Genomic DNA, 23726 nt, shown 5'->3' with positions numbered 1-23726 from the left:
AAACTTCTGTCCTGTTGCTGTCTTGTTGCCCTCTTACATAAAACATTTCACAGAATCTTGCTTCAAGAACATGCCATTTTGCAACAAAAATACCTTTGATCAAGGCCTCAGTGCCACAAGACTGGTTTGAGATTTATTTGGTTTTAAAACTAATTTTAAATCTTAACAAAACATACTGTCTACATCCCCTGAATTCATCAATGTATGTAAAAAGTATAGCACCAGATGGTACAGAAATCATAGTTTTCCATGTGGAAAATAGACACTGTATGTGTAATAGCACAGGTCAAAATATTTTTGACAGATACATCTTTATACAAAGTTCACACTCCTTCAGAAACGGCTCTTGCTTTCTAAGGAAAAGATTTCTAAAAGACATTCATTCAGAGGTGAGGAACAAGTGTGTCCTCTTGACACCCAAATGTACTGTTAACACCTTTCTAACTAATAGGTTAACTAATTAATGGTCTATCAGCAGACATTAACATGCACCTTACCAAAGCTGTTTAAAATAAAAATTTAAACATAGCACCTCAGCTGCTGTAAAGCTCAGTCCACAGCAGTGCAGCAATGAAACTAAAGGATTACGCTATTATTTAAAGGGAAGAGTTAGTAAGAAAAGAGAGAATTTCAAGAACAGAGGAGAGCTAATTGAAGCCGATAGACAGCAGGTGCTAAATTCTACTCAGATCCTTTTCAGAAGTGAATCAATAAACAAGTAAATATACACACAAAAAGCTTATAGCAGAGGCATTCCCTGCCAGCTAACATTGATTTCCTTTGACTATCAGAAATAACAGCATCCAGAGTGAGGTAGCTCATGTTGGAAGCGCAATATTTATACACCCTGATTCTACAAAAGTTGTTTGTGTTTGTGTGTGTGTGTGTGTGCATGTGTGTACAGTGTGTACACATATACACACCTGTGTGTTAATTTACAGTGATGGATAGTGTCAGGAAAATGACATTTCACCGCTATCACAACTTCTTCTATTACTCCTCTGAAAAACACCCAGAAAAAATGTTATCTTTGGAGAGATATAGTGACTATGGCTAACAGTTATAGTTAGATTTTAATCTAACCTATTTTAATACGTTTATACTCTGCCAGGACAAACACTGAAACATTCAGAAAACTGTCAATGATTCACTCCTTCACTTTCCAGAACAAAGCATTTAAAGAAGTTGCATTTAAAGAAAAGGAAAATTTAATTTACAAGTTCATTTTGTGGAACATGGCAGAATTTTCTTTTCCTACATTGGCTAAATTTCACAATCATTCACAAAATCAGTACATTTCTAAGTCAAGAGTTCTCCATGTCTGAATGCCATCTAAGATCAAATCACAGCTGCTTTATCTACTTTAATATACAGTATCTACCAGGCAATCACCTGGAAGCTGCTGGAGACACTTAGTGTATCTTCTCAACAAGTTGACTGCTACGGGACTAAAGCTGTCACTGCAGTGTGGAAATTACCATCTTCTCACAAGCATTTTCTGTTCGACATTCCTTAGAGGGGTTCCTTTAAGCACTTAGTTCCTTAAGTTTTATTGTTTTTTGTTGGGTTTTCTTGGGTTTTTTAAAGTAAATAAATTGAGCTGCGGAGGTAAAAAGAAGCAGGAGATAGAGGCTGTGCAATTAAATGATACTGTAATTTCTTTCCATAGAAGCCTCTTCTGAAAACAAACAAGCAAACACAAAAAGTCTTCCAATGAGGAAGTATTGGTTAGTTTATCTTGCATACAATTAATTCAGAACAGATGTGCTGAGGAATGAAGTACGTACTCCTGCAAGTCATGCAGGGCTAGATCCCAGTCTCAAAGCACTAGTCAAGCAAAAGTGCCTGGCAGTATCTGACAGAACTTGTTCTTTAGTGATAAATCTTATGAATCATTCTCACAAGATGACAGATAACTCAGGCTAAATACTGCCTTTTCAGTGATTCAAAACCATCCAGCTGGGCATGCTTTTTAGAATATGGAACACTTGTCTTGTTCTGTAATCCTTGTTTATTTGTCCCTCCTTAGTATTTGTTGAACATTGTAATTTTCTTTTTTAAACTAGATAGTAAGATCTTCTGAGTAAGTGCCATGTACTTTTGTGTTTTGTTTTTAGTTTTGCTTTTTTGTACAGTGCAATGGTACCACAATCTTTTCTGAAGCCTTGTTGTGCAATGCAAATATAAATTAGTGTATTTCATGTATGTAAGGGAGTCCTGTTAGTTTAAGAATACAACAGCATGCTGATCCAGCCTTCCATATTAAACTGCTGCTTGTAGAGTCCTTCATGCTAGTGGTAATCTTGGCTGTTAAACTGCAATGCTAGAGGCCAGGAGTCATTCACTTGCAACAGTAGCTCAGAGAGAAATACAACACTGACCCAAATCAGGAGCAAATGCTTTTACAGTAAAATTTTTTTATCCTTTAAATATCTCACTCAAATTCCATTTGGAGAGCTATTACTGGAGAGTTAAAACTTTTCTAATAAGAAACATTAGCTACTCACCAACAGCAACAGCCCCATCAAACAGAGAATTTCTGTGCTAGCTCCACTGCATGCTTTAGCTTATTATTAATTATAACATTTTAACAATGATTGTTAAATCATGTAATTTTAAAAATATCAGATTATGTTGAAAGCAATTGCAAATCGCAATAAATGCTTAAGAGATGTTATTTTTTTTAATTAGTCCTTTAAAAGTTTTAATTCTTCTGTATTTGGCTTGATTTGAGGTGTTCAGAACATTATTTTTAGTTTAATAAGCATGTTAATTAGAGATATTCAGTTGATAGACAGACCTACTTAGATTTTCAAAAGCTTTGAGTAAGGTGTCTCACTAAGAGCACTGAGGAAAACTATGCAGTCATGAGATAAGAGGGAAGGTCCCAGCACAGGTAATTGCTCAAAAGACAGAAAACAGGGTCTCTCCTGTAAATGGTCTGTTCCACCCGAAGAGGAAGTCACAGAGATTTCCTGTTCCACACAGATTTATGCTAGGCCACTTGCTGGTCAGTGTAACAATTAACAGCTTATAAAGACTGTGAATAATCAGGCCACCAAATTGACTTATGATACCGAGTTGTTCAAGGAAGAAAAGAGGAAGAGCTGGCACTAAAGACCTTCCAATACTCAGTAGCCAGGCAATAAAAACCCAGGTGAAATTCAAAACACATAGACATAAAGTCTTAACTTCACATACATGACGACGATCATGAGCTGGCCATTACTTCTAATGATACTGGCGTTATGGCAGGCAGGTTTTTTGCGTTCAGTGCTTACTAGTGGTTAAAAAGCAAAGCCACTGTTAGAAATTGCTAGGAAAGGAATAGAGAACAAAGCAGAGATCCTCATATACTGTGAAGCATGAACTATGATAAGAATTATAAACCACGGCATACCTGCATCCTGAATCATGATTCCCCATCTCAAGGTGAATAGAGAGGAGTTGGAGAAAGTTTAGAGGAGAGGAAGATAAATGATCAAAAGTCTAAAAGGGCTTTTTATCACAGCTTGTCCAAGTTAAGTAGGACTTTTCAGTCTGGACAAGAGATGGCTGAGGAGCAATGTGCTAGAGATTTATGAATGGCACAGAGATAATAAATGGGGATCAACTGCTCCCTATCTCTCTCTCTCTCCCTCCCCCCAGCCCCAACACAAGAACTGGTAAATATTGATTGAAGACAGCATGGGAAGATTAAAAAAAAGTGGAAAAAAAGAAAGAAGATGCTAGGTCTTTCTGAAACATGGAATTAAACTGCAAAATTCCTTGATGCATGAGGTAGTATACATCAAAAGTTTATGTTTATTAGGAAAAGTTAGACAGATTCATATGCGATGGTTATTAAAGGATTATTAAAACCAGAAACCATGTTTGGATAGGAAATAATCTGTGCAAGTACTTGGGGTAAGTATCAAACACGCTTGCCATGTTCTTATACTCTCAGGTGTCAGCTTTTGGCCACTGTTAGAGAAGATAATTTTGGTCAGCCTGCAGTCCAACAAAGAACAGCATTTATATAGTCTCAACACTAAAACCAGAAATATGCCACTACGCATTTATGTACACTGCTTTTACATATTTGCTGAGAAAACTTTACTACTAGTAATATATTCCTCATGGAAGATATGAGCTCACAACTGCACCTTACAACCTAACAACGCAAAACCAGCACAGAATGCTGGGTAAAAGCTCAATCTATGAACATAGATTTTTTTATTTTTTTTTTTTGCTAAAGCAAAAGCACTTGGTAAAATTGTCAAACCATGGACTGCAATGAAGTTTATTGATCACAGGAGCAGTCGCTGGAATGTGATTCAGCTATTCAGTCTCAGTTCTGACCCTCCCCATCTTAACAGCTGTGAAAAACCTATTCAACATCTTTTCCATAATGACACTGTACAGACAACGGCAATCACCAAGTAGAGCGAGGATGGCAGCTATGTTAACCAGACATTGTAGTGAGTGTGTTTGAAACCTTGCTACCATGCGGCACTTAGATGAGAGATGTTAAATCTGCTTCATACATTTTCTTCATAATAGTGGTTTGTCAAACTCCATCACTTATCTGACAAAATTAAAGTTTTGCCTGTCTACTGAAGATAGTTTAGATATTTTTTTGCAGCAACAAGAGAGATATATTGAAGAAATTTCCAAATCTTCTTCCTTCAGCCTAATTTAATTAAAAAGTTGAATAAAACATGAAATACAAAAATGAGATCAGAAGGAATTATGACATGTGTTCCCTGAATCAAACTTCTTTCATATGTGGCATTAACAAATAAAGTAATAATTGTTTCTCACTGGGAGAACGATAGGTGTGAAAGTTACCTGACCAGGCTTTGCATTCTCACAGACCACTACATCATACTCTCTGGCAAGTTCTGGAGGGTTGTCATTGACGTCCAGGATTCTAACACCAACTGGAACATGGCTCACTAGCCCAGGATTGTCTGCAAAATACACAGGGGGTATTAAGCCTTTTGAAACACTCACTATTCCACAACATCCTCAATTTAAACACGGTTTCTTAGCACAATAACTGTGTAAGAATTAGACACACCTGCCAAAATTTAGGTAGCAAGATGCTAATAGTGGTTGTTCGCTGTGGTTCATTAACCATATCCAAAAATAAATAAAAAGATGGTGGAAAGTATGGAATGAGTCTTGAAGTCACTGTTATATCAATATAAATGCAAGTTACTCTGGAACTGAGGTAGGAGAAAGTGGTTGGAGTTATTGCATACTGTCACACTGTGTGCTAAGAAACGGTCAATTTCTTTGTTATGAATGTGAAAGTGTCATCACAATATTGAATAAAATCTGATATGGAAAATAGTAAAAGCTTTTTATCAGTCCCTTAAAGAGTTTTGGGAATAAAATACCAAAATAATAAGAAAATATGAATGCATAGGCACATATAAACCTTTCCCAAGCTTGAGTTCCACTTCCTTAGAAGTTATTATGCTGTTACACAAAGCAGTTAATGAGTCTTGCTTTAGCAGTGACATGCCAGTAAGAAAACAATGTTGAAGTAACAGTGTCTTAAGCTATGATCTATACTTTCATGAGAGCTCACCCTCAAAAAGCACAAGAAATAGAATCCTTTCAATGAGAATACACTTTGCATGATAAAATGGGGAAAAAAACCCATTTTATTTTATTTTTTTAATCCGTAACTCCCTTGTTCTTATTACTAAGAAAATTTATTTTTGTTGAAAGAATTATATATTCAAACTTTTTTATAATCAGCTAACATACACCTTCTGAAGTCTGTAGAAGAATGAATCGGTTATATGACAAACTTAATTTTACTTTCACCAATTAAATGAAACTACCAGTAGAAGATGGCAAAGTCACTCCTTGAAATGCAACAAGATAACAAGATGGAGCAATGGGGTTACATTCCTTACAGACTGACATTTTAAAACTGCGTGTCCCTGTGTGTGCTCATTCAAAGAAAAAAATTTCCCTTGGTTATTTTGCTCTTAATTAATCCACATCATGTTTCTGTCAAAAAGGGTCATCTGTAAAATGCCTCAGATTTGTCACACCTTTAATGGCCTCTGCTTAGAATTCTGAAAAACTCATGTTTGTCTTCAAAGTCACCAGTAATGCAGCCTCCCACTGAAAGAATATTTGAGAATGTTGAAGTTTCTTTTGACAAAGTGAGAGATTTATCCTTCTCGATTTTCATCAGGTATACTAGTCAAAGAGCCTGGGGTTTAGAAGTTCTCTTCAGATTTTTCACATTCTCTTTTTAACTAATATGTCTAAGTTCATCTCATGCTTTTAATTCATTTCTGGAACTTAGTCAATTATTCTCATAAAATGGGAACAGAAAGATTAAAAAACCCAATAGAAAAGGGAGACTTAAGGTAGATAATAAAGGAACCTCTATTCCCAATTAACATTAGCATTAGAAGTTAGAAGAACACACTCAGAAAACATTTATAGACTTCAAAATTCATTCTCTTGATGAATTTTTCCTTGACCATTGATATTTTCCATTTTACTCCAAAACACGAATATCTTTATAACTACTGAACTAAGGGACTACAGTAGGCTTTCTTAATTGTGTTCATGCAAGACTGAGGCTTTCCATTGCTATCCAGAAAACATTTTTAGTGGAAAACTTTGAGGAATGTTAAAATGCTAAGAATATATAAAGTGAAGGTGAGGAAGAATGACAACTGGCGGTTCACTAAGCAGTTGGGAGAAAGGAACCATTCCTCTACCTTTACTTTTATTACTGAAGAAAGCAATCTCCTCTGCACGAGACCCTTTGCAGTATGAGCAAACATAAAAAGATGTTTGGTCCTCCCCTGGATGTAGCTCATGAGATTGTGCAGACCAGCACAAGCAGTCGAGATTGAATATTTTTACTGCTCACTGGAACACAGCTCACAAACTCATGTAGGTAACCTCCTCTGTCAATGTTACCAGACAATCCAATTCCAAAACTCCTCTACTTACAATTACTGAACATGATACCTAGCAATAGTTGATCTAGAGATGACCTGTGGTTCAAAGGAGCTTTGTTCTCAAGGCTCTGTTCGGGAGGCTCTCACATAGTTTGTGAGGTACATGACCTAGGAAGTGGTATAAATTAAAGAAAGGACACAAAGCAGATAAAGAGAGAGCACACAAAAGCATAAAAAGGAGACAGAAGGCAGAGATCACAGTAAAGGGTTAAGGATGAATAAATCCATTTGGGCATAGCTTCATAAACTATAGTGAAGGAACTGAAGATTTTAATACTTGAGAAGACCCAAAGAAACTTTTGCCAGGAAAAAAAAAAAAAAAAAAAAGTTGTGATTATCAGATAATTACAGGATCACTGAAAAATCTTAGTTGAAAGGGGCTTCTGGAGGTCACTGGTCCAGTCTCCTCTCAAAGAAGGGCCACCTTCAAAGCTGTAAGGGAGCATAATACATCTGAGAGGAAGGGAGCAGAACAACAGGAAGAGCACAGGGCAGAGGGTACCTGAGAGAACTGTTCTATAGGTCCAGCATGTTTGGAATAGCTACTGGGGAAGGAAAAGCAAATGCTTTAGTCCAATGTGTGGCAAAAAAATGGTACATGTTTCAGTACAGTGTATCAGACCTCTGCCCCACCTTGAATGTGCCCTCTTGTATGCCTGTCACTACCACCCAATGCATTCTTGCTCTCTAGTCTGTTAAATTTGCATTAATTTCACAGAGAATTTATGGAGATTCAGAGAATTTACCTTCATGTGTTCTGCAGCTGCTTTGCAGTACAAAGAATTCATAAATACTTTTCCAGTTCAAAAGAGTTCTTAGTGCATTACTAACTGGAAGCAGTTACCTTAGGATCATTGACATTTACAGGCAAATCTCCATATGGACAGCCTACTTACTACAAAATGCTAACAGAGAAGGTATTAACACCACTTGCCAAAACAGTCTTGAAGTTTGTCAAATTGCGTAAACTACATGGATTCACATGCAAGACAATAGCATGGTTTATAATGGGGGGAGAGAATGAGAATGAATTAAGAAGGGCTTTATAAATTGGGGGTTTTTAGGCTCGGTTTTCTTGTTTTATTATAAAATAAATATAAGTTCCAATCTTTTTCGGGTGTACAACTGACTTGCAATCTCCAAACCACTCAAATACCTGGTCCTTTTAGTAGTACGTTTTTGTTAATTAGGCAAATTTCTTGCAGCAGTTTGGCAGATTTCCAGTTTTAAGATAACCAGTGCTGACATGCAGTTCAGGCCTGTGCATTATAAAACAGCCAGATACGTTCTGTGTCCCATCAGCATTGTGCCTCAAAAGTAGGTTTTTCAGAGTGAATGCTCACTGTTTTAAGGGGCAACTGAAGCAGAAATATTGCTCCAATTCAGCTACACTAGGGACCTGCTTTCTTATGCTTGAGATTTTTCCCAGAATAAATTGTTCTTTTGCAAGTATACTAAATATCTGTAAAGTGAATCAATTTCACTATCAACCCCTCCACCAGCAAGTTCTCTGCAAACTTACAGAAGTCCCTATCAACAGGCAGCCTAAGGTCTTGAATCTACTCTTCCATTAATTTCTGTGAGCAAACTTTTAAAACCCCTATTTAAGAAGAAAGCTTTTTAATAGCAACTGTTGTCTGAGAATTCCTTTTTGTATTAACAAGATTCCCATGGGCTTTATGAAAAAAAATTGACATAAATTCTAAATGACATTCAGAATAACATTCCTGACATCAACACTTTTGTGGTTTTGTTTTTTTGCTTTTTGTTTGTTTGTTGGGTTGGGTTTTTTGTTTGTATGTTTGTTTGGTTGGTTTTTAAGTTAGAATGGAATAGTTAAACTATTATGAAAACTGAGTTAATAATTTAACCCAGAGACAGCTTGAATTACTTTTAGAGAGAAGGATTTTAGAAAAAAAAAAAAAAAGAGTCATTTTACATGGTTTTGTGACCTAGAACAAAATGTTCACCTAGTGTAGGATTACAACGAATGTCTGTGCTTTTGCATCATCAATATTAAACATTGATCTTAATTAATACAATAACAACTTTTTTTTTTTCTTATTTTGACATCTTTTTGGGACCTAATAAGGCAAGGCAATACTTAGGAAGTTAAGTCATCTATCTATTCCAGCATTTTTAAAAAGAGAAGCAGAAGCACTCATCACGCTTCTCTAATAATGACTAGTTTTGACACATTAGAAGACTAAACATAGGTCTAGGAAGAATAAAATATACTACATAAACAGAACTAAAATGAGGAAAGAATTTCTAGTATGTAAATGAGAGCAGTAATATTCAGAAAATACTAAGTTTAATTCAGAATGGTGTATATGCAATAAACTGGCAAGGAGAAGATTATGCAGACTCTAGTAATAACTGTAATGTTCTATTCTGCTTTATTAAGGTAGTGGGTACTTTTAAATATTGTTACCTGAAGTTGGCTAGAAATTGTTTCATTTTTTCTTACAGTAAAAATCTGACTTCTCACTGATGAACACAGACCTGAAGGTACTGATCACTTCTCTTGAATCATGCTAGCAGTGGTAGCAGCAGTAGCAACAGGAGCAATAGTAAGAATAATAGCACTGCAGCAGACTTAAAACAGATCTAGCACTCTCAAGCTGGCAACTCCCTCTGCCTTAATGCAAGCAAAATTCTGCAGCTCATAGACAACACTGGTGCTCAACTCCTGAGTAGATCAAGGCACCACAAAATATACTAATTCTGTGGCCAGAAATATCTGTTTTGAGATTCTGGTACTGATTGACAAAGCCCAGAACAGGGAAATGTTACATGATCCCAAAGACTGTCTCTTCTTTGGGGACCCACCTTGATTGCCAGGAGGAGCTATACCCTACACCATCTTCAGATGACAACGTAGGATTATCTTCATCATACCCTTCCTCTAAGATATAGAAGATAAGAAAATCCATCATGCCTAGAAGCCAATGACTAAATAAAAATAAACAGGAAAATAAACATTGAACCTGGAATTAGAAGCATCACTTCTTGAGCAGGATGGAGAACTAGCTGTGTTTTGACAACTGGGATTTTTTGAGATAGTTTTAGCGATAAAGCAATAGTTTTTCCTTATTGCATTGGTACGTACGTTTACAAGAACAGTAGATTCTGCTAAAAATCATATTATTCTACCTTTATGGTCCATTAGAAGGCAATTTGCAAAAGCTGAAAATAAACTGCATTATTGGAAAGTTTGGACAGGGTACAAGTACTGTGTCTAGCTCTCACCATTAAAAAGATACCAGATATTCAGTTTGTCATTACTCCATGATCAAAACAGTCTTAAAACTCAGACCCTGTAGTTTTTAAGGTCTTTTCTAATCTGGCCCACTTTTAGAGAACTACTTTTGTGGAAGATTCTGTTTCTTGGAAGAATAAAGTAGTTGTTTCCAACACCAAAACTTTCTGAAACTGAGCTAGCAGACAGAGTGCAAGTGAGGTCAAAGATGAAGAACGAGTGTGATTTTTTTCTTGGTGGGGACTGGGTTTAAGGTAACACTTTTATGTCTGTTTCTGTAATGTACCTACAGAGATATAATCATAAATGTAGAAAGCAATACATATGACAGAATTTCCCTGTACTGATGTTAAAAAAAAAAGAGGGGATTTCATTTCTCAAGTGTACTCTGAATTGTTTAAAAAACAAACTAACTAGTTTTGAGAAAAAATTATAGACAGAAAATCAGTATAAGGAAATTTTATATTAATTGTAAGAAAAAAATCACTTCAAGGAAAAACTAAGACACAAAGATAGAAACAAACTCAATGGTATTAAACAATCATCCTGGTGTCCACCAGATACAGAGGGTTACGAGACTGTAACACTATAACAGCATTTTGTTGATTTAGATTACTTTCTTTTAGATCTTGAAAAGGGTTCCTTTTTCTGAAAATTATTTGACACAAGGCATTAAAGTTACTCTTGATTATGGGAAAAAAAATTAAATGAGAAAATAAAATTGTTGTTCTTTTCTAATTTTTTCAATGCTGTACACCACCAGGTAGTACTACTCCATAGACTTATTTCCTTCAGGCAATGTGTATGTTGGTTTTGTACATTTTAAAATCAACAGAAATAAATTATGCATTTTTGTCTTTTGATTATTATTACTTTTTTAAAATAAATCACTGTGCCTCTTAATGGCATGAACAGGTTTATTGTTTACTTTACAACTCCACTCTTATCTTCAGTTCTCATTCTCCATGACAGTCATGTAGTGCTATCGAAAGTAACATATATTTTAATCTCCAACCAAAATCTTAGGAATGTCTTTTCTCCTGCAATGGAACCATAAAACATGAACAAGAACTGACAAAGTCTTCTCATAATTAGCTCTTCACTAATGGCAGTATGAGGTGGCAATATCCCTGTGCATCTAAATTAAAGATATAACTGCACCTCACTATAATTATATACTTAATCTGTTGGGTTTTTTTAAAAAATGTAATAATAGAGCTTTCATTATTTATTCAAAATATCAGGAGATTTTATATGTCACTGCTGAAAATTATTATTTCTCTGTGCATCTTGTTTTTCTCTGAGTTATATAACTATATCTCTCTGTTACTGTTTCTGTTCCTAACAAAACTTACTGATGAAAAAAATGCTTATCATATAATTAGAACATGGAATTTTAAAGTTTTTACCCTAATTCTTGAAAACTACATCAAACTATTATTCTTATAATCTGTCCTGCCTTTTCACATATTTAAATTCTGAATAGGGCTTATTTGCCCTCTGTGAAAATACCTCTGAAAGTTAATTCTTTGTCTATTTTTTGTAATGACTGTATTTTCCTGGGATATTTTCAAGACCACGTTACTGGGTATTGCATATTTTGTCAATGAAGGGTTGCTTTAATTCAACACTTTCGTATCTTCTCCCCTGCTGAAGCTAGTATGAGGAATATGCATGGCAAAGCAAATAAAGAAGACATATAAACAATGACAAATATCTTTGGGTTTTATTCCAATATCTGATTGAGTCTGACAGCCTTAGAGATTTTTGGGTTTTTTTTCTGTAAAATCAATTGCATAATGATGTCTCTTAAGTGTTTTGATTTCTAATACATGGTGGTATCAAGGCTCTGTACATGTGGTATCCTTCCGTATGGTCATTTTTTAGTGTCTCTTGCTATAATTTCTTTAAGTTTAGGAGGCCTGACAGAATCTGGCATGAACCCTATTATTTCAGTTTTCCTGTTCTCCACAGCCTCTCCATGGCTTTACAGATTAGGAATGCTTTAGGGACCCTTCAAAGACAAGTTTGTGCATTCATTGTATTCAAGTTGGTCCTTTAGGTAAATAGTGGGAAATTATCTGTTTTTTTCATTCTCAGCCATCGCAGAACATTTTGAACACACACAGGAACATCACAACTTCACCCAAACAGAACAATGTGCTAGTAAACCCACAAATCTATTTTACACACTGGTATACTTACCACTTGCATAAGAGTAGTATGTCAAAAATTCCCACTAGAAACTATCTTCTAAATGTCTGAATATGAACTTTTAGATCTGCCCTGAAATATAAGCACTTCCCTTGCTTTCAAAAAATCATGTTTCTTAATATAACCACAGATGTTCTTATTATCCACCTAAATGTCCAGTACTTTATGAATCCCAGTAATCTCTTGATGTTAACATCATCTGAACACCGTATCTAGAAATGGTTTGCTGTGTCTACTGAGCAGATATTGAACACAGTCGGTTCAGATGGTAGAAGAAATACCTAAAGGGAGTTTCCTGACACAGTCCTCCTTGCTATATTTCTAACTAGAAATTTCTAGTGAAAGCTATAATCCTCACTTTGATTCTCAAACCAAGCCATTCTCCGATTCCTTCAATTGCCAGTGTTTATACCACCCCGCAGCTTTCATTCCTTCTTATTGAGCCCAAAGACTTCAAGGATACTATTTTTCCTATTTGCAGCACTGCTTTGAAAACTTTGAAGTACATGTTTATTTTTCTAACTGAAATTGGCTTTCGAACAGGCAGAAGGCCATCCATTTTTTAGTGCCACCTTTCTCTTACAGGGGCTGTGATTTGAGATTTTGCTATTATTGTTACTTTTGCCTCTGTTATCAGCACTACTACATGCTAGAGAGAAACCTTAATTGAATCACACACACTTACTTTTACAGTCACCTATTTTCTTTGAGAATACATCACAATTCGTGAGAAGTAGTTGTCCTTTTTCTTCCCCACATTCCACACATAGCTCCCAATATCACAAAAATCACAGAATCCTTGAGGTTGGCAGGCACCTCCATAGATGAGCAAGTCCAATTCCCCTGGTCAAACTGGGTCAGCTACTGTACATTGCTCTGGGCCATGTCCAGTTGGGTTTTCAGTATCTCCAAGAACAGAGACTCTATAACCTCTCTAGGTGACCTGTCCCAATTTTTGACTAATCCCACGGTAATAACATTTTCTTATGCTTAAATGGAATCTGCTGTATTTCAATTAATGCACATTGCCTCCTGTCATCTCACTGGGTAATACTCAGATGAGTCTTCTCATCTTTACTAATCTTCTTTACTAACCCCTATCAGGTACTTAAACATATGATAAACTCCTTCTGGGCCTTCTCATCTCCAAACTGAACAGTCCCAACTCTTTCAGCCTCTCCTCATATGACAGATGCTCCAGTTCTTAATGATTTCATGCCCCTTCACTGGACTTAGTCCAGTTGCTCCATGCCCTTCTCGTACTGGGGTACCAAATCTGGACCCAGCATTCATGTGTGGTCTCACCAGTGCTGCTGAAGGATCACCTCCCTCACCCTGTTGGCAATACCCTTCCTCACACAGTGCAGGACACCGTGAGCCACCTTTGCCACAAGGGCACATAGCTGGTTCATGTCCAGCTTGCATCCACCAGGACCTCCATCCGAGTACTTTTTTTTTGAAAAAGCTGCTCTCCAGTCAGTTGGCGCTGCACGTGTCCTGGGGCATGGGACCATTCCTCTCCAGGTGCTGAACTTTGCATTTCCTATTACTGAACTTCAAAGGGTTCCTGTTCACCCATTTCTCCAGCCTGCTGAGATCCCTCTGGATGGCAGCATGACCCTCTGGTGTATCAGCCATTACTTTCACTTTGTGTCATTCGCAAACTGCGTAGTGATTGGCCTCCAGCTGCGCTTTGGTCTGCTGATCAAACCCTTTGAGCCTGCCATTTCAGACAGTTTTCAATCCTCTTCACTATCCATTTATCTAGCCCATACTTCCATGTGTCTTGTTCCTACATGAGTATCTCTCACTCTTCCTTCATTTTTAGCAGCCGGGGAGGTTATTTGGGAATCTGAATCACTTCCTATCATTGTGTGCTATCATTACAAAGTATTCTAATTGACAGATCCTACACCAGCCCTTAAAATAGCTCAGCCATAACTTCTTCCACTCCCAAAGGAAACAACCAGTTACCATGACTGTATTCCTTTCCTCTAAATCAGTCTTTGTTCTGTTATAGAACTTTGTGCACTGGCGCTGTACTTTCCCATTTCCATTACACTTGTCCAAAAACCTGGTCAAAAGCCTTTAATAGTGTTAAATTCTATCTCCTTCCTCTTCTAAAAACTCTCTCATAAACTTTTTCAAAGATGTCTAACAAGCTAATGAAGTGTGAATAATTCCATGTGAAACTGTATTTTACAATCTTATCACCATCAATTTGTAGTTCTTCCCCCTGCCCCAACCATGGTCTGTAGATCCTTCAGTATAACATATAATATTATTTTATCACTTTTCTTATTCCCTAATGCCACAAGGAGTTTTCAGGAAGTACTAGTACTGAAACAATCAAAGCAGTAGCTTCAGTGCTGGGCCCTGGACACCAAAATCCTATTCTTCCTCATTGTATACTACTGTTAAAGAAAAGTGCATGTTAAAAAAAAAAAAGGATTGCCTGACCTGTTCTCATGGCAATGAACTCTGGTGTGCTTTAGGAAGTAGCTGCATAATCAGAAAAAATCACTCATCATTACATCAACATTACTCTCATGGAGGGGACTGGTAGAACTTCCACTGATTGCAGAGGGGACATTTGATCAGTGCAGAGTATATATCACATACGGAGACTAAAAATGAAAGTAAATTTCTTATGAAAGGTTCAGAAACAATAAGGCTGAAGCATGAGGATATTGTACATTCGAGGGTAGAAACAGAATGTTCACTCAAATTTTTTTTGCACAAAGTAAACACAGCTACAAAGACCTGCCCAAAGGATGATCTCTAGGAACAACTGTGTCAGCAAAGCAGGCATGAAGTCAACAGAGGAAAACACTTCAAGAAACTAACTATAACCATAATAATATTTGAGCAGAGCACCTCTTTCTGTTGACACAGTACAGTCTTTCTGGGCTGTGCAGATTCTGCTATATTCCTGGCTTAAGCAAATGGTGCCAGAAGCTACAAATACCTTCTACCATGTCACATGAACCTGAAGACTGCCACGCTCACAGCTAAATAATAATTTGGTTATAGCCTTCCACCTAGTTGTCAGCTTTAGTCTTAGTTGTGGAATTCCTTGTGCACGGACCTGAAAGTGAATGCCATCAAAGGCTGTAGATACGGGATAGGTAGCATCTAACATAAGAGTTCTGGCCTTGCTCTATACAGAACACATGCTCCATTTCCCATTGCAGAACCAATTACTGATTTTACAGTGATTTTAGAAGAGTACAGCAGTGTTGCAATTTTCAAATTACTATAGGCAAGAAAATGGCCAGAGAAGTAGACAAAAGGACAGGCTGCCCATGATTTAGGCTGCCTGTCAGTCTGCCTGCCATCCATCTCTTCTTCGCTGCTGCCTCTTCCTTTTATTCATAACCGACATTATAGATTTACTTATCTTTCCAACCCCAACTTTAAAAGTAAGAAAGGCAAAGTGAGGGAGAAAAAAAAAAAAATCTCTGTTTTCCTGTAAAAAACTGCACCTGGAATGGAGAATTCTAAGCAGGCTGTCTTAAAAATAAAAGGAATTTCATCCTCATTATTCATTTCATTCTCTTTTAGTTATAAACATAATCCTTCTCCCCTTTCCATTCTATTCTTTCAGCATGGTATGTACTACCACTCATTTGATTATGTGAAATAAACAATGTGTAGAAATCTACACTGAAGTTTAATGCTCTTGAAATTTATTTCTGCAAAATATTTACAATTGGATGGCTTCCAAAAAAGACTAGTGACTACTCCTTTTTTCAGTATCTCCCAATGCGGCTTTTAAATCTTAATGCAAATTAACACTTACTAAGCACCTGCTTATGCTAAGGCTTCAATTATATTTTATTTCATCCTGCACTGAAATAACACGGCATATACAAAGACACTTAAGCACACTGAAGTGTCAGTGGTTACCTTTTTTAAAGCACTAACCATAAGACTCAAGATTTTACTATTTACAATAGAAAATTACTTAGTTCAAAATATCAAGTTAGTTGTGAAATCAGGCAAACTAATAAGAAACAATCTGTTGTCCTTATAAAATATATACATGATGTAAATTCTGTAACATGTGTTAGTGATGTAGCAGCAGAACAGATTCCATTTTAACCTGGAGATGAAACAGAGGTGAAACCCGGAGGTAAAAGCAGAGGGCACTCAATAATGTCAGTGGCACCTCCTACAGGTAAAACCTGTATTATGTCATCTGGCAATGACAGAATACACACACACACAAAAAAAGATAAAAAAGAAAACACAAAGGAATATATATAAAGATTCACAGTTTTGATCAAAATCACTGCCACTGAAAGAGTGTCGTGAAGAGTACTTAGCAGAACTAGTTCTATTGATCCAGGTTGGGGTTTTTTTTCATTTCCTTTGTTGAGTTTAACTTTGAAACTTTAAAAAGTGCCAAAAAAAAAGACCCTGTAATAAAAAGGTAACTGAAATGTTCTTTAAATTGTCCTTGCCTCATGCAAAAATATTTATCTGGGACTACTCAGTCAGACATTCTTGACTGCTCTTGACTTGGCTTATCCGAGGCAACGGAAATTCATCAGATTTTGAGGCATTTCAAATGCACAGGCAAGTATTTATTGTATCTTTATTTGGCAATTTGCCTATTAAAAGGCCAGAGGTATACCCCCATAAACAGCAGCTACTAGGCACCTGTCAGATATAAATTAATATTAGCATATTTAACATGCAATTCGCTAAAACAGGTTAACAGCAGAATCAAGGAGGGATATATTTCTCACACAGTACTACATAGCGTTATCTTCTAAGATACGTGAAATACGAAACAAAATGGGACAAGCTGTTGATTTTAGGACACTGACGCTTGGAACTGTTCCTGGGTAACTGACAGCCTTTTATCACATACAGAAAAACATGGTAAATTTGCACAGGTGGAACCACACAGGCATGGGGGGGTGGGGGGGTGGGTTTGTTTATTTGTTTTGTGGAATTAGGGAATTTATGCACACAGAGAAAACTCCCCTTTATCCAAATTCACTAAAAATCCCATGGTGTTAAGAAGAACATCTGAGGACAGTGTTTCTTTAACACTGAAAAGTATTATTTTCTTTAAAAAAAAAATTAATACTATGTGCCAAATACATTATTTACCTATCTCAGAAGCAGCCACTGTGATGTTGCACCAAGGCGTCTCCTCTCTGTCAAAGATCTTGGCAGTCTTAATGGTCCCAGTACTGGCATCAATGGTGAAATACCTATCTTCTTCTGTGTTATGATCAATGAAATACCTATGAAGAAATACAACAATAAATATATACCCATTGTAGTATGTATAATCCAAAGCATCAGAAAGCTACATGAAAATATTACTTCCAAGTTTTTAAAATCATAGACATTTTTAAAAACACCCCACAAAAGCTCTACATTATGGAGACACCTGAAGTAACATGATAGCTCATTTCTTTCATAATTTTACAAGGTTTTTTATACATAGTAAGTTTTCCACCATGAATCACAAAGATATGAATTGCTAACAGGTGATATTTTACACAGCAGTACACAATCCTGTCAAAGGTAAGTTACACGTATAAAATCATAAGCTGGAAAAGCAGAAAAAAACCCAGAACGATATTAAGACATTATTCTTCTGCTTGTTTGCTTGTCACTGCAAACCAGTGTGCTTAGTCCTAGTACCTGTTGTGAAGCATGTCTCTCTGACATGAAGTTGATGCCATGATGACACAAGCCGTTTCGAACAGAGCCATTAGAGACTAGTAGCTAAACCAGCTGATTCCCAGAGCTGCAGGTGACACCAGCCTACAGGCAGAACTAAGCAGCCCCACTTATCTCCCTTAGCTCCCGGGCACTTTGCCTAGCAGGGACAGTAAAAGCCTTGAAATGGGTAATGGAAGCAGAGGGATGGAATACAGGAGGAGAGATTTATATGACATTTATTTCTCAAAGCTGGAGACATTTACAACAAGTTTTAACAAATGAAGCAATTACAGACCCTATCAAGCCTTCTTCACTAACTTCAGACTTGATGAAACAAATAAGGAAAAAGATTCTAAGTCTTTTATATACCATATTTGCTTTTACCTGATAATTTGTCAGCCCTGCTTTCATTCCGTGAAGTTTTTAACATATGGATGCTCTATATAGGTCAAAATGATTTATTTGTCCCATCCAATTGCTCTTATTTTTACATCACCAAAAGTGTAACTGCCAACTAATAAAAAGAGCGGTACATATAAAAGCTGTCAGGCTCAAAAAAGTTAAAAATAACTTCAGTTTTACTTCTCTCACAATGTACTTAGAAAGACTGTTTGTGGAAAGTAAAAACAAACAAGCAAACAAACTTTTCATTGAATGACTTATTGAAGTAAGATATGACATGTGAAAAAGCAAAAGAAAGAAAGCACCAGAGGAGAAGGCAGCAATTTAACTGAGGCATCTTAACTGGTCAAAAGTTAAGGACACTCAGTGGAAAAGCCAGCTAGGACTTCATGACTTAGGTTAGGAGGTTGTTGGTGGTTCCTTCTTGGAGAGAACCTGAATCCGCTTCCCCCCCTCTGCAAGAAGTATTGTAGATCTGCCTTACAATATGCTATTTTGGCTTGTGGCATGCAAGTATTTCTTTTCATGCTTCTAGTATTTTCAGCAATTAAAGAACTGTAGGTCACGCGCTGGAAATTAAAGCAGCCAAAACTAGGCTAGCTCATCTTTCCTTCTGGCTTGCTCTCTGTGTTTCCATTCAACATTGTGAAGAGTGAAGCTGTTCACATATGACTGTGGCAGCTGTTGGAGAGACAGCAGACCTCAGTTCCCACCCATTTTATGTTTCCCTAGAGTAAGGATTTAACTTGTTGTTCCCTATCTGAGCTACAGTGAGAACCTACGTTCAGGTCATTAACTACCAGCACCTGAGAATACTCCATTTTAAAATACACCAGAAGTGCTCAATAAAGACACTTTGGATGTACAAGATGGCAGCTGAAGTTGCTTCGAACAAGTAACAGATTACAACTGTCTCCATACTGAAAACAGACTGGCAAGATCTTGATTATGCAGGGGATGGAGCAACCATTTTTAAAATTTTAATTCAGGAAATATTTTTTCAGAGGACATTATTTAATCAGCATGTCCCAAATTGGACGAAAAAAAAAAAAATCAAAACAATTATGTTGCCAGAAAAAAACAACAAAAAATTGCTGAATTTCTAAGTGCTGAATCGCAGTGGGCATGCAGGCACCCTTACAAAAGTTGGTATGCTTCCTAGTGCTCAGTAAACTAAGGAGATGAATTAAGAAAGCACTCTTGATCAACATTCATCAGTCACTGATAGTCACAAACTGAATGTTACAGCTGTCCAAGAAAAATTATGTTGCTTTAGAGGAATATTGGAATAATCCGAGGACCCATTACAAAACAAACAAACAAAAAAGGACCACACAACTATCTTGCTGGCATTATTTTATGTGCCAGTATTGGCCCAGGCTACCCACACATCTTTATTTGGGAATCAGGACCTGCATGTCAATGTCAAAGCTATTCATTTTTCCAGTCTCTGCAGGTCTCAGTCTTCCATGAAGCACAGATTTTCGGGTTCTCCAAGTGTATTTGTCATGGAAATGTTCTGAAAGATTGTGCCAATATTTGCAGAAAAGTTGTATCTGATGTGCACGACTAGCCTTACCTTTTATTAATTACAAAAACTTTGGAGACAGTGCTATCAACCTCTAAAAGTCCATAAAGTTGCCATGCTTGCCATGGAGTTATGTTGAGATTTGAACTTTTTACAGAAGATGCATGCATCAGGTGAAGAAATCTCCCCCAGGCCTTAAACCTTATGCTTGACAGTGTAGGGAACCTGAGCTATGACAAAGAGTTGGAACATCTTGACTATACTGCCTATCTCTGCCTGCAATATGGCAGAAATAATGAAAGTTCGGTTGTGCTGGGCAAGATGGGGAGTGCACATATACACAAATGTGTTTTCCATGATGAACTGGAATGCTGACGGGAAGCATAGGAAGCATAATTGTCCCTCAGTTTTTCTAGGAGACCCATCACTGGTGGAGCTTACAATCAGTTATGCAATGATAAAATTTAATTCCTTCTCTCCTGAAACAGCCTTGTTTTTCTTGACTCTAGGGGTCTCCTGGTAACGATAAGAATTATTGCTAAAGAAAAAAAAAAATGCTTCACTGACCGTTCTTATGGAATATGTACTGCAAATCCAAAACAATTTATAATACAAGAGTCTTGCCCTTGCAAACATTTATTACTGCGGACATTGTCTACTTGTTATCAACATCAGGCACAATGACTGCTCTGAAAGTCAGTATTGAGCTGATCACAGAACCAAAAAAATAGGGCTATTTAGTACTTTAGATGGTAGCTTAAAAATAGACCTGATTTCAAACTGGGCTGAAATGAGAAAAAAACTTAAAGCAGTAAGAATACTCAGCTGCTTGTGTATGTGTGTGTGACTTACAGCTAATCATTACCTCCCCCTCTGAGTAAAGGACAGAATTAAAATGACAAATATTTGTCCCAAATATGAATTTTGTGTAGAATAACTGAAGTTTGATTCTGTTATGAACTGTGACTACCTAACACTTTGTTTTCATAGGCTGATAGTAAAAGATGGTCTTAGTGTTTTAAATATGAACACCTTTTTCTAAATCAGTTATTTAAATGTATTCTATAGAAGCTCAAAGTTCTCAGTTTAAAGAACTTAGTACTGGATGAATAATTTCAGTTGTATTTTCTGTGTCACTAATGGAAATAAAGTGATCCTAAGGTAACTTATTTTACTAACCCTTTTAATTCCAGTAACAGTAGAATAATGAAAAAAGTTTCTAATTTACCCACAGTAGCATTTCCCCTTTGTGTGCATACAGTCACAGACATTGAAACATTTGCAGCTTGACACATGTCTCTTGATTGTGAGTAAGTGTGGCCCTTTCTTATGCATTCCCGTTACAATGTTCAGTTCTCCTCCATTACTCCAGATTCTTACAATTGCTTTGTGCATCATATCCAAAGCAGCCATTTGCACTGCTGTGCTTTCCAACCTCCATGAATGTCTCAGTAAAACAAATTGCAGAAGATACTCCCACACAATAGAAGAACAAGGAACCCTAGTCCAAAGGACTGATCACAAGAGCTCTAAAAATATTTTGTACAAGAACCTCCCTTGGTAGAGCCACCCATTTCTGTCACATGTAAGAGCCACTCAATTAGAACAAGTTTCACTGTATTTAAAAAGTCCTTAACATTTTAGGCCTTTATAAGTATTAGCCACTGATTTATCAACATGTTGAGAATAGAGACCAGGTACATGCATGAATATAGCATATTCCAGAGCCAATGATGGTTTCCTTAGGCATCTACATTTATTTCACCTAGTAAAAAACTTACTTTCAGCTAGATAACAGTGGCAACAAAGATAGTCATACCCTTCCCCTCCTACCCTTCCTTCCACCTCTATTGAGCTGTTTTTCAATGCTTTTTCTAGACCGCAAAAAGCTATAGTGCAAGTTTTGAATTTCAGAGTTAGTTCAAAAGTGAATTTTCACCTTAATTCAGTTGACTGTTTCTTCTTAGAATGCATTCATTTACAAATGAATTCATAATATTCATTGCAGACATTAGTTTACTTTTACTCATGACAATGCGGTGTGAATTAGCATACTTTTAATCATTGAATCAGCACATCTGAGTTGCATAGCGGATGTTTAATAAAGAGACTTAATAACAAGACATGCCTAGATAAACAGCTCTCCATGAACTGTTTGTGTCCAAACCAGCAACAGAAACCAATCTTAAAGAAACTTCATTAAAAAGGATCATGAATATAGAAAACCTATTAGTTACACTACCTGAAGAGAATACGAAGGAAATTAAATACCAAAACTCGATCCTGAAAGCAGTGGGAAGTGCAACATGTACCACCTTTTTTATTAGGCAGAGTCACTCAACAGAAGGGCATCTCCAATTACCACCCATGTCATTATTCCAGCTTCTGACCTGTGGTGGTTTGACCTTGGCTGGACACCAGGTGCCCACCAAGCTGCTCTATCACTCCTTTCCTCAGAAAAATGGCAGGGGGAGAAAATAAGATGGAAAAACTTGTGGGTCAGGATAAAAGCAATTTAATAAACAAAAGCAAAGGTTGCACGTGGAAGCAAAGGAAAACAAAAAATGTTACTCTCTATTCCCCATCAGCAGGCAATGTCCGGCCACTTCCCAGGAAGCAGGGCTTCAGTACACATAGCAGTTGCCCCAGAAGACAAACATCGTAAGTAACAAATATCCCTCCTTCCTCCTCCTTTCTCTTAGCTTTTGTTGCTGAGCAGACACCATATGATATGGAATATCCCTTTGGTCAGTTTGGAGCAGTTGTCCTGGCTTGTCCCCTCCCAAGATCCTGCCCACCCCCAGCCAACTGGTGAGGTGAGGAATGTCAGACAGACAGCCCCGATGCTCTGGGAGCACTGCTCAGCAGCAGCCAAAGCGCTAGCCACTATCAAGACCACTCTAGCTACCAAGACAAAGCACAGCACTCTGAGGGCTGCTATGGGGTAATTAACTCAGTCTCAGCCAGCCGCAACACAGGACCAAAGCGAGCCCCTGGCTCCTGTGACATCATCCCTTGCTTCCTGTCTTTAGTGAAGCAGTGGTTCAGTGGTGACAGATACTCCCACCATTTTTATTGAAAACTAAAAGCATTTGCAGGAATTAGGAAACAGAAAAATATATATATGCGAGATGGGTCTTAGGCAGAAGGGCACTCCTGGCATATAAACCAGTTTGCAGTATTAAAGTAGTCAGGCTCTATTAATACAGAGGCTGCTTAAAAAGGGAGAAGGTTTAAAAGCTCAAAATGGAGTTTAGGGACATTAATGATTTCCAAAACTTTTAGGAGGGCTTCTGAAGCTAAAACGCATAAGCATTTTCAGAATGCCTCTCCCTAAATTATTCAGTCTTAAGATATTATTAACATCAGTTTGTCACTTGAGAGACACGTGGTATAGTCTGTTACTATTCCAGTATGTCTTTCTCCACTATTGTGTTTTAAGAGGGAGACGTGAGTTTGAGTTTTTAAATAGTTTTAAGTTTTTAACTTGTGGTTTTGTTTGTTTTTAATCAAGTCTTTAGCTTATCCTTTCATTATGCTATTTCTTTTTATTACCCTATTTACCAACTATAAACAAGAACTCTTTTAGAAATTTCCACCCTGCCACAAACCTGTCATTGCTAATAAACTTAAGATGATATAAACTTAA

General features: G+C 37.0%; 1 protein-coding gene across 8 annotated transcripts in view; it reads right to left on the bottom strand.

Annotated features, from left to right (window-relative positions):
- The window catches only part of CDH18 (cadherin 18), a 337247-nt gene that overhangs the window by 26229 nt on the left and 287292 nt on the right, over window positions 1–23726 (bottom strand). For all 8 annotated transcript variants that reach the window (XM_027784808.2, XM_013298152.3, XM_027784809.2 and 5 more), the window contains 2 exons: window positions 17584–17720; window positions 4831–4952 (listed from right to left, as the gene is read on the bottom strand). In XM_027784808.2, the coding sequence (XP_027640609.1) occupies window positions 4831–4952; window positions 17584–17720 (259 nt within the window). The remainder of the gene's footprint in view (window positions 1–4830; window positions 4953–17583; window positions 17721–23726) is intronic.

The sequence above is a fragment of the Falco peregrinus genome, chromosome 3, assembly GCF_023634155.1.
Source record: "Falco peregrinus isolate bFalPer1 chromosome 3, bFalPer1.pri, whole genome shotgun sequence".
Lineage (NCBI taxonomy): Eukaryota > Metazoa > Chordata > Aves > Falconiformes > Falconidae > Falco > Falco peregrinus.
Note: the sequence above shows the minus strand (reverse complement) of the source record. Positions and strands in the feature narration are given on the sequence as shown.